The following is a 13293-nucleotide window of genomic DNA, read 5'->3' as shown; positions in this document are numbered from 1 at the left end:
AGATGGGTTAGTAGCGCCGAACGGCGACTCAAGGCGTCAGCCACCCTATTCACCTTGTCAGCCTTGTGTTTGATGACGAAACTGAATCGCTGGAGAAACACGACCCATCTCGCATGCATTCTGCTGATGCTTTTCTGGCTATTGATGAATTGCAATGCTTGATTATCACTGCAGAGAACAAAATCCTTGTGTAAAAGGTAGTGTTCCCATTGTTTCAGCGCTCTGACTACAGCGTAAAGTTCTTGCTCATACGCGGACCACCGTTGTCTGGCTGCGCTCAACTTTTCGCTGAAATACTCCACAGGCTTACCTTCTTGCGACAGTATCGCCCCGATGCCGATAGCGGATGCATCCGTGTCCACCTGAAAGGCCTTTTCAAAATCCGGGAAGGCTAAGACGGGAGCGGAGCTGAGGGCGTGCTTGATCCGCTCAAAGCTTCTTTGTTGGGCGGTGGTCCAGCTGAATGAAGTCGACTTCAAGCAATTGGTGATCGGCGACATAATATTACTGAATCCCCTGATGAAGCGGCGGTAATAGTTCGCCAAGCCGTGGAAGCTTCGCACTTGTGCTATAGACGTAGGAACTAGCCACTCTATGATCGCCGAGATCTTCTGTGGTGCCGTCTGAATCCCGTTCGGGGTGAGGACAAACCCCAGGAAATGCACTTGATTCATGGCGAATTGGCACTTATGCAAATTGAGGAAGAGTTGATTACCACGCAAGGTCTCTAGTATCAGTTTCAAGTGTTCCAAATGATCTGTAAGAGAAGCACTAAACACCAATATATCATCAAAGTAGACAATACAAAACTTGTCCAAATACGGCTTGAGGACTTCGTGCATCAGCCTCATGAAGGTTGACGGCGCGTTACACAGCCCAAACGGCATAACCTTCCACTCGAACAGCCCCTCAATGGTTTTGAAAGCCGTCTTCCATTCATCACCGGGGCGAATGCGTATCTGGTGATAACCGCTCCTCAAATCCAACTTGGAGAACAACTTAGAACCGTGTAGCCTGTCGAGGAGGTCATTGATCCTTGGAATGGGGAACCTATACTTCACGGTGATGCGATTGATGGCGCGACTGTCAATGCACATCCGCCATTGCCCGTCCTTCTTCGGAACGATCAGGGCGGGAACCGCACACGGACTTAAACTTGGTTGGATGAATTGTTTCTGCAAAAGATCATGCACTATTTCCTGCAGAATGGCATGTTCACGCGGGCTCATACGATAATGAGGTAAGTTAGGAAGTGTAGCACCTGGAATAAACTCGATTTGGTGTTGAAGATTGCGTAATGGTGGCAGTGAGGGTGGCAAGTCGGCAGCCATGATATCCGCAAACAGGTCTAGGAGTTTGCGGACTTCCGGTTGGCTCGGTGGGGAAGTGTTCGACGCCGAATCTACCGCCATTAATGCAAGCGCTGGGTAGTCTTCACCTTTCAATTGTAAGAGGGCATGGCCCGAGACGAGTTGAACAGTGGTTAAACTGTTGGATTTAGGTTTTTGCAAGCTCGGTGTGGATGGAGTCAATTTAAGTTTCTTCCCCTTCCAGTCTATGGTATACGTATTAACCCTGCCATCATGTATAGCCCCATTGTCAAACTGCCACGGCCTCCCTAAGATGAGATGGAAGACATCCATGTCAAGGATATCACAATTCACTTGACAAATGTATCTATTGCCAATGCTGAACGTAACCTTACAACATTCTGAAACAAGGAATTCGACCCCTTTTTTAACCCATCCAATCTTATATGGGTTGCTGCTCTTCAACACCTTCAACTGTAGAGCTTGGACGGCGGCACGGGAGATGATGTTTTCAGTACAGCCGCTATCGATAACTAAGTCGCAGACTTTTCCATTAATTGTGCATTTCGTGCGGAACAAACTATGACGCTGGGAGTCTACTGGTTGTCGGGGAGCAAGCAACACCTTCTCCAGTACGCACAAGACAGGATCCCCCTCATCAGCTTGTAATTCCTCCACTTGTTCTTCGGTTTCTTCCAATAGAGTAGACGGGTCCCAGTCCTCATCAGCTTCCAACAGTTGAACTTGTTGACGCAATGGGCATTCGTTGGACTTGTGGCCAGGTTGTAGACATCTGAAGCATTTGATTGCAGATGGTTTGGCATATGGATTGTCATTTTTGGCTAACGGTTTGGGCCTAGCAGACCCTTTACTGTCGCTGAGTGGAGTGCTCGCCGCATTCACCGTCGCAGGTGAATTCCTCAAACTGGATGTATTACCTTTCCAAGACCCGTAATCACCTTCTTGAGCTGCACGTCTTGGTGGAATTAGTTTATTCTTTCTTTGAGCTTGTGCTTCCGCCTTCAAGGCGAAATTGACTGCCTGAGATACCGACCACACCGAGTTAAGTTCCAGTTTGTCCTGAAGCGAATCCTTCAATCCCCCAATATAGCGTGCAACTAGCTGGCTATCGGATTCAGAAAGGTTATTTCGGGCGCTCAATCTGTAAAATTCCTCAGTGTAGTCGCTAACACTGCGATTTCCATGCTTGCAATTCTGGTACTGAAGGTAGAGCAGCTGTTCGAAATCGGTAGGGAGGAAATGTCGCCGCATGAGTTGTTTCATACGCGCCCAGCTGCGTATTACACCCTTGCCTTCGCGCTGTCGGCTTTGAACCAGTTGCATCCACCACGCATTGGCACCCCCCTTCAAACGACACGCGACGTATTTAACTTGCTTATCTGGATGGATTTCCATGTATCCAAAAAAGTTTTCCACCGATCCTTCCCACTCCAGGTAATCTTCGATGTGGAGTCTACCGTCAAAGAAGAGAATGTCAATTTTAAGGCGCAGCAACTCACCTTCTTGTCTGCGCGGCCTGTGTCTCCTACGATACTCGGTTGGGTGTGTCCTGATTTCCTCGTCAGTTCCCGAGAACTCCATGCCTGGAGATTCACTTCCACCTGACTCAGCGCTGTCGTTATCTCCGACCAAATGTCTCCGCTCTGCTCGAAATCTCCTCACCTGCCCGGGCGGATACGGTATGGTTGCCGGAACTCCTGGGCGAATGTTCGTTTGAGTCGTCGTCCTGATCTGTCTCATCTCTTCTCTCATGTCATCGGCAAATCTAGCAAAAGCATCAACCAGTTCATCCAATTGCTTGGACGTTTGAAGATGCGTTTCCCACAACGCATCAAGACTCCGATCGTCGTCGGGTCGGGTGCGGCTACTACCTTCCGCCATTACTGCGACTCCCTAGCTCTGATACCAACTCTAATGAAGCCGCCGGCGAGTAGCACCGGGAGGAAGTTTGAACTTCCAATGAAACAGTAAAATTGTATTAAGTTTCTTTGTATATCTTCGTCTGTCTATACTCTTGTCCCAATACAACTTTTAAACTCTAGAAGCTATTACTAAATACGGCTAAACAGGGATTAAGATAACTAATTTTAAAATAACTAATATTACTAAAAGTAACTAAAAGTGCTCAGGAGTCGGTTAGCAGCAGGATATCATGGAGCAGACACCCAACGTGGCAGGCGGCAACACAGATGGCCACATCACATAATGAAACTATGAAAAACAATAAGGGATAGGAAGAAGACACAAAACAAATACAAAATAGAAAAACCTCAGGGCATCGAATCGTTGAATCCTAAGATAAGAAAATAAAAAGAGCTAGAGCAAGGGTTGTAAGAAATCTTTATAATTTCAATAATTTACTTATCCCTAAAAGTCCAAACATGGGGGTCAATTTCTAAAGAAACTAAACCCTGATTTCCAAATAACAAAATTATTCTTTATTACAATTCGAACTTATTTTAATTTTTAAAATAGAAAGAAAATTTGGTCATGATTGATAAAAAAGCTAACAAAGAAATGAAAATGTGTGAGGATCAGTTCCTTTGACGCTTGTTTCAACTACTTTGATTTGGCCTATGAGAAAACTATGTCCATAAAAACAAATTGGCTAATTGCATTGCATCATATACCTAATATTATTTGGATAATTATACGAAAAACTACAATGAATTTGAAAAAGAGGCCAAATAATTGAAGAAAAAATATTTTGAAACCAAGTTTAAGAAAAAGAAATGGCATATTAAAAAATATGGTAATTCTAAGGGAATAAAATTTATAAATCATATAATGAAGTTATAAAGGAGAGTAATGACATATAGACTTAGAAAAACTATGTTGGTTTTAAATAGTTTATTTTAATGTTAAGAAGATCTATTGTAATAGTAATTTTTATATTAAAATAAATAATTAAAAAATATATAGAGAATTTGAAAAAAACTTATATTTTATTATATTTTATAGTAAGTGGATGCAATTTTCTCGAAATCAGCGAACAAAAATAAAAAATTAGGAAGAAAAACACACCAAACTATTTTTATTACAAGATAATGAGATATATGAAAGAAAATAATAAGATACAGTTGGATCTTCAATTGGAGAGGAAGATCCGGCTCTCCCAAATTCCTAGTCACCGGCTAGATCCCAAATAACCTAAAAATAAACTAAATTCAGCAAACTCCCAAAACATAATCTAAAATCACCCTATTGTTAGTCTTAAATGGGCTCCCATAATTCCCTCCCAAATCAGCCCCATTTCTCTAAATAATTTCCGTTTTGATTTGAATTCAAATTAGATTTATTTCCCTAATTAAATCCCTCCCAATTGTAATTAGAACTTTCCTAAACAATCCCCCATTAATTCCTCCTCCTCCTCCCTAAATAATTCCTTCTTAAATTTTGAATTCAAATTAGATCTCTTGCTTAAATAATTACCTCCCAATTGTAATTTAAACATTCCTAAATAATTCTCCTTTGATTAAGAACCTTCCTAAACATCTCCCTCTTCCTTAAGAAACTTCTTGATTCCCTCCCAATCAAATCAGCTGGTCCATCTATACTCCCCTCCCAAAGTGTCACCTTATCCTCAAGGTGGAATGAAGTAAACTATTACTGAAGCACTTGACTGATAGCACTGAACTAAAAAATGGATTGACACTTGGTTGAATGATCCCTTTCTTGAACATCTCCCTAATCAATCTCTCGATCTCATCCTTTTGGATTTGGGGATGATGGTACTAACAAAAATATATAGGTGAGACTACTTCCTTCAAGATGATAGCATGCTCGCATTCCTGCGGATGAGGCAACCCCTAAACTGACTGGAACACCTCTCAATACTGCTGTAGGAGTGGATGAACCATGTATGGTGCTTCTATCTTCTCCCCATATTCATCTCCTTCCAAACTTTTCAGCTCCATCAAAAATCTCACTCATTCACCCTTTCCACTCCTTGGAAGTGGCTCCAAAGATGTCATCTACACTTCTTCCCCCAAAACTTCTACCTCCCGATCCCCCCTTATCATCCCTATATTAGGATTTCCCCCATTTCCCAGTCCAATCAATGGTGCTCTTGCCTCCGATGTTTTCAATTGGGTGTGAAGATCCAATAGTTTCCTTATCATTCCTTATAGGTTGGAAAACTTTTTTCTCTATTGATGTCATTCTATCCTCAAATGCCGATTTAAATTGGCCAACTTTTCCTTCAAGGCACTCTTCAAAGGCATCAACTTTCTTTGCTGACATAAGTCCCAAAAAAGTGCTATGATACCACTTTGATAGAAAGTTGATGCAATTTTCTCGAAATCAACAAACAACAATAAGAAATTATGAAGAAAATAGACCAACTATTTTGATTACAAGATATATGAAAGAAAATTGCAAGATACAGTTCGATCTTCAATTGGAGAGGATGATCCAGCTCTCCCAAATCCCTAGCCGCTGACTAACCAAATAACCTGAGAATAAACTAAATTCAGCAAACTCCCAAACATAATTTGAATTCACCCTATTGTTAGTCTTAAATAGGCTCCCATAATTCTCTCCTTGATGCAACCTAAAAACAATATTGGTTATGGGAATGCAAATTACAAACTTTCTTTCAAAATAACTTAAACAGATACTGATAGAATATAACAACACACCACTTCGAACTCGCGTTAAATAGGACATAACAACTCCTTACAACTTATAATAAAACAGGACACAACAATATCTTAACTTTTACTTGTGTTTTTGTTGTGATGAGAAGTTTGCACCGGGCCACTACTACAAAAATCGTTAGTTGCTAGTACTTACAGTATGTGATAAGGAGGAGACTCTATAGGAGGAGGTGGTTGAGGAGGATGAGCATTTGCACCGAGATGTGACAGAGGTCTCCCTAAACTCAGTGGTGGGGTTTACCTCAAATCACACCATGAAAGTGAGGGGACAAATAGGAGAAAAATCAATGGTAGTTCTGGTGGAGAGTGGGGCAATCCAGAACTTCATCTCCAACCAGGTGGTGGACCGATTGGGGTTCAAGCTAGTCAACATGATGTATTTTGGGGTGATTATGGGAACTGGGAGATGTAAAAGTGTAGATACATCTGCCCATGATTGATAGTGACATGCAGGAGATCCAGGTAAAAGAAGATTTTCTTTCTTTAGAGTTTGGGAGCACAAATGTAATTTTGGGTTGAAGCAGTTGTGGACATTGGGAGAAACCAAGATGGATTGGAAAGCATTGATTATGAAATTCATTATAAGAGGGAGGAAGGTGAGGATCAGGGGGGAACCTAGTCTATCCAACATCAGGGTTTCTCATAAGACCGTGGTGAGGGCAATCCAGGGAGGAACGATGGTATCCTTGGTGAAGTCCAGAGCCTTGAGGGAGGGGGAAGCATGAAAAAAGAGTAGGTCTCAGAGATAGTTCAACCACATGAAAAAAGAGGAGGTTCCAGAGATAGTTCAACCACTCCTACAATAATTCAGTTTGATTTTCCAGCTGCCTCAAGCTCTATCTCCCCAAAGGGAGCATGAGCATGCCATCATCCTGAAGAATGGGGTATCCTCTATCAGTGTTCGACCCTATCAGTACCCATAGGTTCAAAAGGATAAAATTGAGAGACTGATCAAGATAATGTTGGAGGCCCATATCATTCTTTCCAATGTTAGTCCCTTCTCCAGTCCTGTGTTGTTGGTAAAGAAGGATGACAGTTAGAGATTTTGTATAGATAATCGGGCTCTGAATAAGGAAATGGTGTTGGATAAATTTCCTATACCTATCAATGATGAGTTATATGGAGTGGTGATGTTCTCCAAGATTGATCTAAAATCGAGAAACCATCATATCACAATACGGCCTACTGACATCCAAAAGACTGCTTTTAGGACTCATTAAGGCCACTAAGAGGTCTTAGTGATGCCTTTTAGGCTTACCAACGCCCCAGCTACATTCTAGTCGTCTATGAATAAGGTGTTCCAGTCCAACCTCTATAAATTTGTATGACATTTTGGTGTATAGCAGGTATGAGGCAGAACATGTAGAGCACTTAAGGGTCGTATTAGTGACATTGAAGAAGCATCAACTATATACCAATTTAAAGAAGTGTTCATTTGCACAACAGAGGGTGGAATATTTGAGACATATGGTGTCCAAATCAAAAGTAGCTGTAGATCTTTCCAAGATAAAGGTTATGTTGAAGTGGCCCTTACCCAAAACCCTAAGGGAGTTGAGGGGTTTCTTGGGACTCACATGGTACTACATGAAGTTTGTGAGGGGATGCAATTCTCTAGAAAGGTCGTTGACAAAGCAACTGAAGAAAGATAGATTCAATTGGGGGGGAGGCATCCACTCTGTCATTTAAGCAGCTGAAGAAAGTCATGACGAGTATCCATGTGTTAGCACTACTATATGTCAGCCAAACGTTTGTAGTGGAGACTAATGCATCAGACTATGGGTTAGGAGTAGTTTTCATTCAAAGTCAGAGACCCATAGCTTATTTTAGCCAGTTATTGACCGATAGGGCCAGGCTAAAATCAATGTATGAAATGGAGTTGATGGCGATAGTGTTGGCAATAAAGAAGTTGCAACCCTACCGGTTGGGGAAACACGTCATAATCAAGACCGACCAGAGAAGTTTGAAGTTCCTGTTAGAGCAAAGGATGGTGACAGAGGAGCATCAATGGTGGCTAATTAAGTTATTGAGATATGACTTTGAGATCTAGTACAAGCCTGGGCTAAAAAATAAAGCTGTAGATGCTCTCTCCAGGCGTAGTGAAGATCCTCAGGTTATGGCTCTATCTGTTCCCATGGTGATGGATTGGGAGGCCTTGAAGCATAAGAGTGAGCAAGATGACGAGCTGAGTAAGATCAAAAGAGACTTACCACAGGATAAGGATAGCCATCCTAGTTACTCTTTGATGGGTTAGAAGTTGTTAGATTAAGCACGGTTTTTGCTTTCGAGGACATCACCATACATCCCTCACTTATTATAGGAGTTTCATGACATGGCTATTAGGGGTCATTAAACAGTTCAGAAGACATATCATAGGCTAGCAGCAGAGGAGTTGGTGGCCAATTGTGATGTGTGTCAGAGACACAAATACTTGGCTATGGCTCCAGGTGATTTTCTACAGCCTTTAGCATTATCCAAGAAGGTGTGGGAAGAGATTACTATAGACTTCATTAAGGGACTATCTAGATCGGATGAGTTCACGGTGATTCTAGTGGTGGTAAACAGATTGAGCAAATATGCTCAGTTTGTTCCCTTACACCACCCATACACCGCGGTGTCGGTGGCAGCCGCATTTATTAGAGAGGTGGTCCATTTGCAATGCATACTTGAGGCCATTGTGTCTGATCAGGACAATGTCTTTTTGAGTCATTTCTGGAGAAAGTTATTCGAGATACAGTGGGCTATCATGAAGCGAAGTACAGCTTATCACTCCCAGACAGATGGTCAGACGGAGATGGTGAATATATCACAATGGAGATTTATCTTCATTGATTTTGTATCAGATAAACCAAAAATGTGGATCAAATGGTTATCATGGGTGAAATATTGGTAAACACTTCATATCATTCAGGAGCCCAGACAGCGCCATTTAAAATTCTATATGGGAAGGATCCACTTCATCTGATATATTATGGGAATGGCAATACACTGATGTCATCAATGGAGCAGTACTTAGAAGAAAGAGATCACGTTTTGGCAGAATTGAAGGAACATCTATAGAGAACACAATAAATCATGAAGAAGCGGGCAATATAGACACAGGAGAGACATGCAGTTTGAGATTGGGGACAAAATTCATCTGAAGATCCAACCTTACATACAGAGGACTTTGGCTCAACGAAGGAATGAGAAGCTCTCCCCCCACTACTTTGGGACCTATGAGGTAGTGGAGCGCATCGGTGCAATAGCATATCGCCTACGATTGCCACCAATCTCAGCCGTCCATCCCGTATTTCATGTATCGCAACTGAGATGAGCCATCGAAAATCACACACCATTGCCCGCACTACTAGCCAAACTATCGAAGGATATGGATGTAATATTAGAACCACTAAAGGTGAAAGGGGTGCGCTAAGGAGATAATGGGATCAGGGCGGTGCTGATCAAGTGGAATGATTTATCAAACTATGAGGTGACATGGGAGCCCTACAATACCATCCAGAAGCAGTTTCTCTTTTTCCACCTCGAGGACAATGTGGCTTTTTGGGAGGGGAGTATTGATGCGACTAAAAATAGCTCAGCTGCCCAGGTGGGGCCTAGAATCTCCTTTATTACCTATAGAAGAAGAGGCTTGGGTGTCTTTGGAAAAGATGTAAGGAGCATTTATTAGGGGAACTGGGCTGTTTAAGGGGAGAGATTATGGAGGGTTATATTTTAAATTTCTACATGAGTTTTTGTGAAGTGTTTGGGGTTCCTATTAGTTGCTAGGAATTGTGGGAGAGATGATTCAACTCTCGAACAATAAATCTCAACTTGTATCTTATCTTACTTTGCTTGGAAATTAGTAAAAACAGCTCTCTTGGTATTATTTCTGGAACTATTTGGAGTGAGTAGCTATTTTTTTATATTGTTGTATGCTGTTTTGATCTTCAAGTCCTATCAGAGAAGTGGAAGATGGCATTTGCTTTTCCTAACAATGCATCAATGGATAACAAGCTCTTGTTTGAAGCAAACTTCTGGGCTTCGAAGGCCCCACCCACCACTCCTAGTTAAACGTTTCCCACACTACCATAGACTTCACTTCTATAGGCTTTATAATTCAATTCATGCCCATTAGTGCATGCATATAGATCAAGAATTCTATCCCGACCAACACCTCCTTCATCACACCTTTCTCTGTTGAAAATATTAGAAAGGCGATTTTGAGTACCATTACTATCAAATAGTCGAGCCAAATAGCTTCAACATTGAGTTCTTTAGGTAGGTTTAGCCTATGGTTGCAAGGCAATTCATTGATGCAGTTCACAACTCCTTTAGGACGGCCAAGATGCATGATGGTGCTTCAAGACTACCAGTCTACCACTTTTGTCTTCTCTTATGTCATCCCATGTAAGTTTGATGGAAGATTATGGGATCATAACCACACTCATATCAAACAAGCTGGTGGCCCTACCTTTATCAACTATAATGCATAGGGAGGGGCCTTTGTGACCCACCTCTTTTGGATAATATGCTTCTCAGCATGAAGTTTGTAAGGTGTTACCACTGAAGACTTCTTGGAGGTCTTTCCATGTTAAAGTTGATCTTGGGATGGTATTTGATTGTGTTAACAATGATTCTTCTATATTGCTCCCTTTTTTATCCAAAGTTTTTCAATTGGGAATTGTAAATTTGATAGGGTTTTGAAACCTTGAATCCGTTGAAGGCTTATTTATACTAGAGTCTAGCTTCACCTTGTAGGTATGAGACATTCTCTCGACACAAGTACATTGCAGCCAGCCTTTTGGCTAATAGAAAGAAGGGCCTCATCAATTTCTCAGCTTCAGCTCCTAACCCAATAAATCCCATTGTTACATTAAGTTTTCAAATCACAAGCTCCCATTCAATTATGGAACTCCTCTTCTCCAAGAGATGGGTCACAAGGGCTTCTAAGTAAATTTTACTTTATCATATTCAGCTAGAAAATCTACAATCTATTATGATTAGCCTTCTTCCAACTTCTTAAGACCGACTAATAAATCTTTTCTTTTTAGAAAAAACAATTTCATTTTGAAAGAAATGATTAAAAAAAATTGAGTTAACTATGAGTAAATTCTTTTTTTATGGCTCTTTAAATAAAAGTATGCAACTATGCAAGTCATTGCCTAAGAGTAGATAACTAAATAGGGTTTAGATGACGGCAGAACTTCATTACATCAACATGACTTCAATAGAGGCTGGCTAATGACGAGAGTATAGTAAGGCCTTTAAGTTGCTTGGATGCAGCATTACAACCCTCCATGGCTCTCATCTCTAATTTTTCCACCTCAACAAAGATTTCTATCCAAGTGACCTTGGTCTTTATCTCTCATCCTCTTGAAATATATCATATGTAAAGCCAATAAAATCTTTTAATATCTACCATGGCATTATTTTCTTAGGGCTTCATCTTCCGAAAGAAGGAACTATTGTTTACATTTGGGAAGGGTCTACCATTTCCCTGAAGCATCATGCATCAATCCTTCTCTATCAATGATCAACTGAACTATGCTAAATGATTTGACTCATCCTCCTAGCCCCCGGGCCATCCAAAATTCCCTTGTCGAACTTCAAGAGCTGTCTTAGTGGAAGGTTGTTTGGTTTTGCTAAAAATAAAAGAAATAACAGAAGAAAAAAAAAGAATCTTATTTCCCAAATCAAAGTATAGAAAAGTCACATATTTATAGATGCTAAATAGTATCAACTACTAATCTTAAATTTTAAAATAATTAAAATAGAACTAAGATAATCAAAATAGGAATAATCAGAACACATGGAAAATTAAGGTGAATAATAGTCCTCCATAAATAAATAAAAAAATTAAAAAATCCATCTAACTTTGCGAGAAAGGGGTTTTCCACCAAAAACTAAATGGGTTCATCATTGCTTTACATATGGCACACACTAATTTGAGACCAAAAACCTTCAAAGGTCGACCAATTTTGGTCAGCCAACAAATTTCTCGGTTGACCAACAAATTTCCTACTCAGCAATTTGATTTCTAGACCTAGAAAACTATTGCTTGGTTGACCACTAAATTTGTTGATCAACCAACCTCTCTTGGTTGACCAACAGGAGTAGTGCCAGGGTTAGATGCAAGCTAGGCATGGCTTTCAAGGTTGGCTAGTTCACAATAGTGTTGGTTTTAAAATGGAATTCGATGCACAAAAAAGATAAAAAAGAACACTTTTGAACCTATGTAAATGGGAAAAATTGCATGCGAGGCACTACAAGCCTAATGAAAGGGATCACAAAATTGACGCTAATTGGCATTCATGCAATTTATTGAATCGAGAAGATAGCAAGAATCTCATTATTTTACAGGTTAGATAGCGTTCCAAGTTGTTTGATAATCATACAAAAAAGAGAGAGAACGGCCCAAAATCTGAATTGATCACTGCCATGACGCCAGATTGTTAACTAAACTCTTCTTCCCTCTTAATAATCCAGACCACAGAACATTCAGATCACCCCCTTGCAGTAATCAAAATCTCCATGATTTGGGGAATACAAGAAAATGGGCTACATGATATCCAAAGCGAATTCGATCGATCTTACTCAACTGTAAATATTGCTGAAGAAGCCAAAAGATCATGCTCAACCGCAAAAAGTGCTGAAGAAACCAAAAAGGGTCGTTTTCCCAACATTCGTGCAAACAGGCAAGCCATGCAAATGAAATTCGACGTCCTAGAAAGCGAGGATACAAAATCGATCAACCGTCAAAACATGAAATCCAAGTTAACATCAGAGAACATACGCAAAACTTTCCCTTCCTTTTTCACATTCACTCGAAATGGATCAACCAACGCCTAAATCAGAAAAGCAAGCAGCAAAACTTTCAAATCCAAACACGAGGCCAAGCTAAAATACCTAGCCGGCAGCGACTCCTCAAGCGACTCCGTCCCCAGCAGCGGCCCCTTGTACGCGCTCTGCACCTCTCCTTCCCGATCATCCTCCTGCGACCCCACCTCATCGCTATCCTTCCCGATTGACGACGAGGTCGACGTCGACGAAGCCACCGTCGTCTCCACCGGCGATGGCGAAGGATCCATCCGCTTCCTCTCCTCCATCTCCGCCGCATCAAAGATCGCGACGCATGCGATTCTCCTAGCGAATCCCGACCCTCCGATCCCCGCCCCACTCTCCATCGCAATTGACATCAGTCCAACAATCTTTCCGCCGACCTCAATCCTTCGCCGGCGACGGCCGATTCCCTTTTCGCCTCCGACGATGAGAGAGCCAAAATGGTACGAAGCAAAACGCTACATAATTAATCCAGATAAGATGTT

General features: G+C 41.3%; 1 protein-coding gene across 1 annotated transcript in view; it reads right to left on the bottom strand.

Annotated features, from left to right (window-relative positions):
* The window catches only part of LOC110093296, a 22564-nt gene extending 9271 nt beyond the window's left edge, over positions 1-13293 (bottom strand). Inside the window, exon 1 of the mRNA XM_020818133.2 lies at positions 12875-13293. Within this exon, the coding sequence (XP_020673792.1) occupies positions 12875-13164 (290 nt within the window). The 5' untranslated portion in view covers positions 13165-13293. The remainder of the gene's footprint in view (positions 1-12874) is intronic.

This window comes from Dendrobium catenatum, unplaced genomic scaffold (genome assembly GCF_001605985.2).
Source record: "Dendrobium catenatum unplaced genomic scaffold, ASM160598v2 fragScaff_scaffold_743, whole genome shotgun sequence".
Lineage (NCBI taxonomy): Eukaryota > Viridiplantae > Streptophyta > Magnoliopsida > Asparagales > Orchidaceae > Dendrobium > Dendrobium catenatum.
The sequence above is the reverse complement of the archived record's forward strand: the minus strand, read 5'-3'. Positions and strand labels throughout refer to the sequence as shown.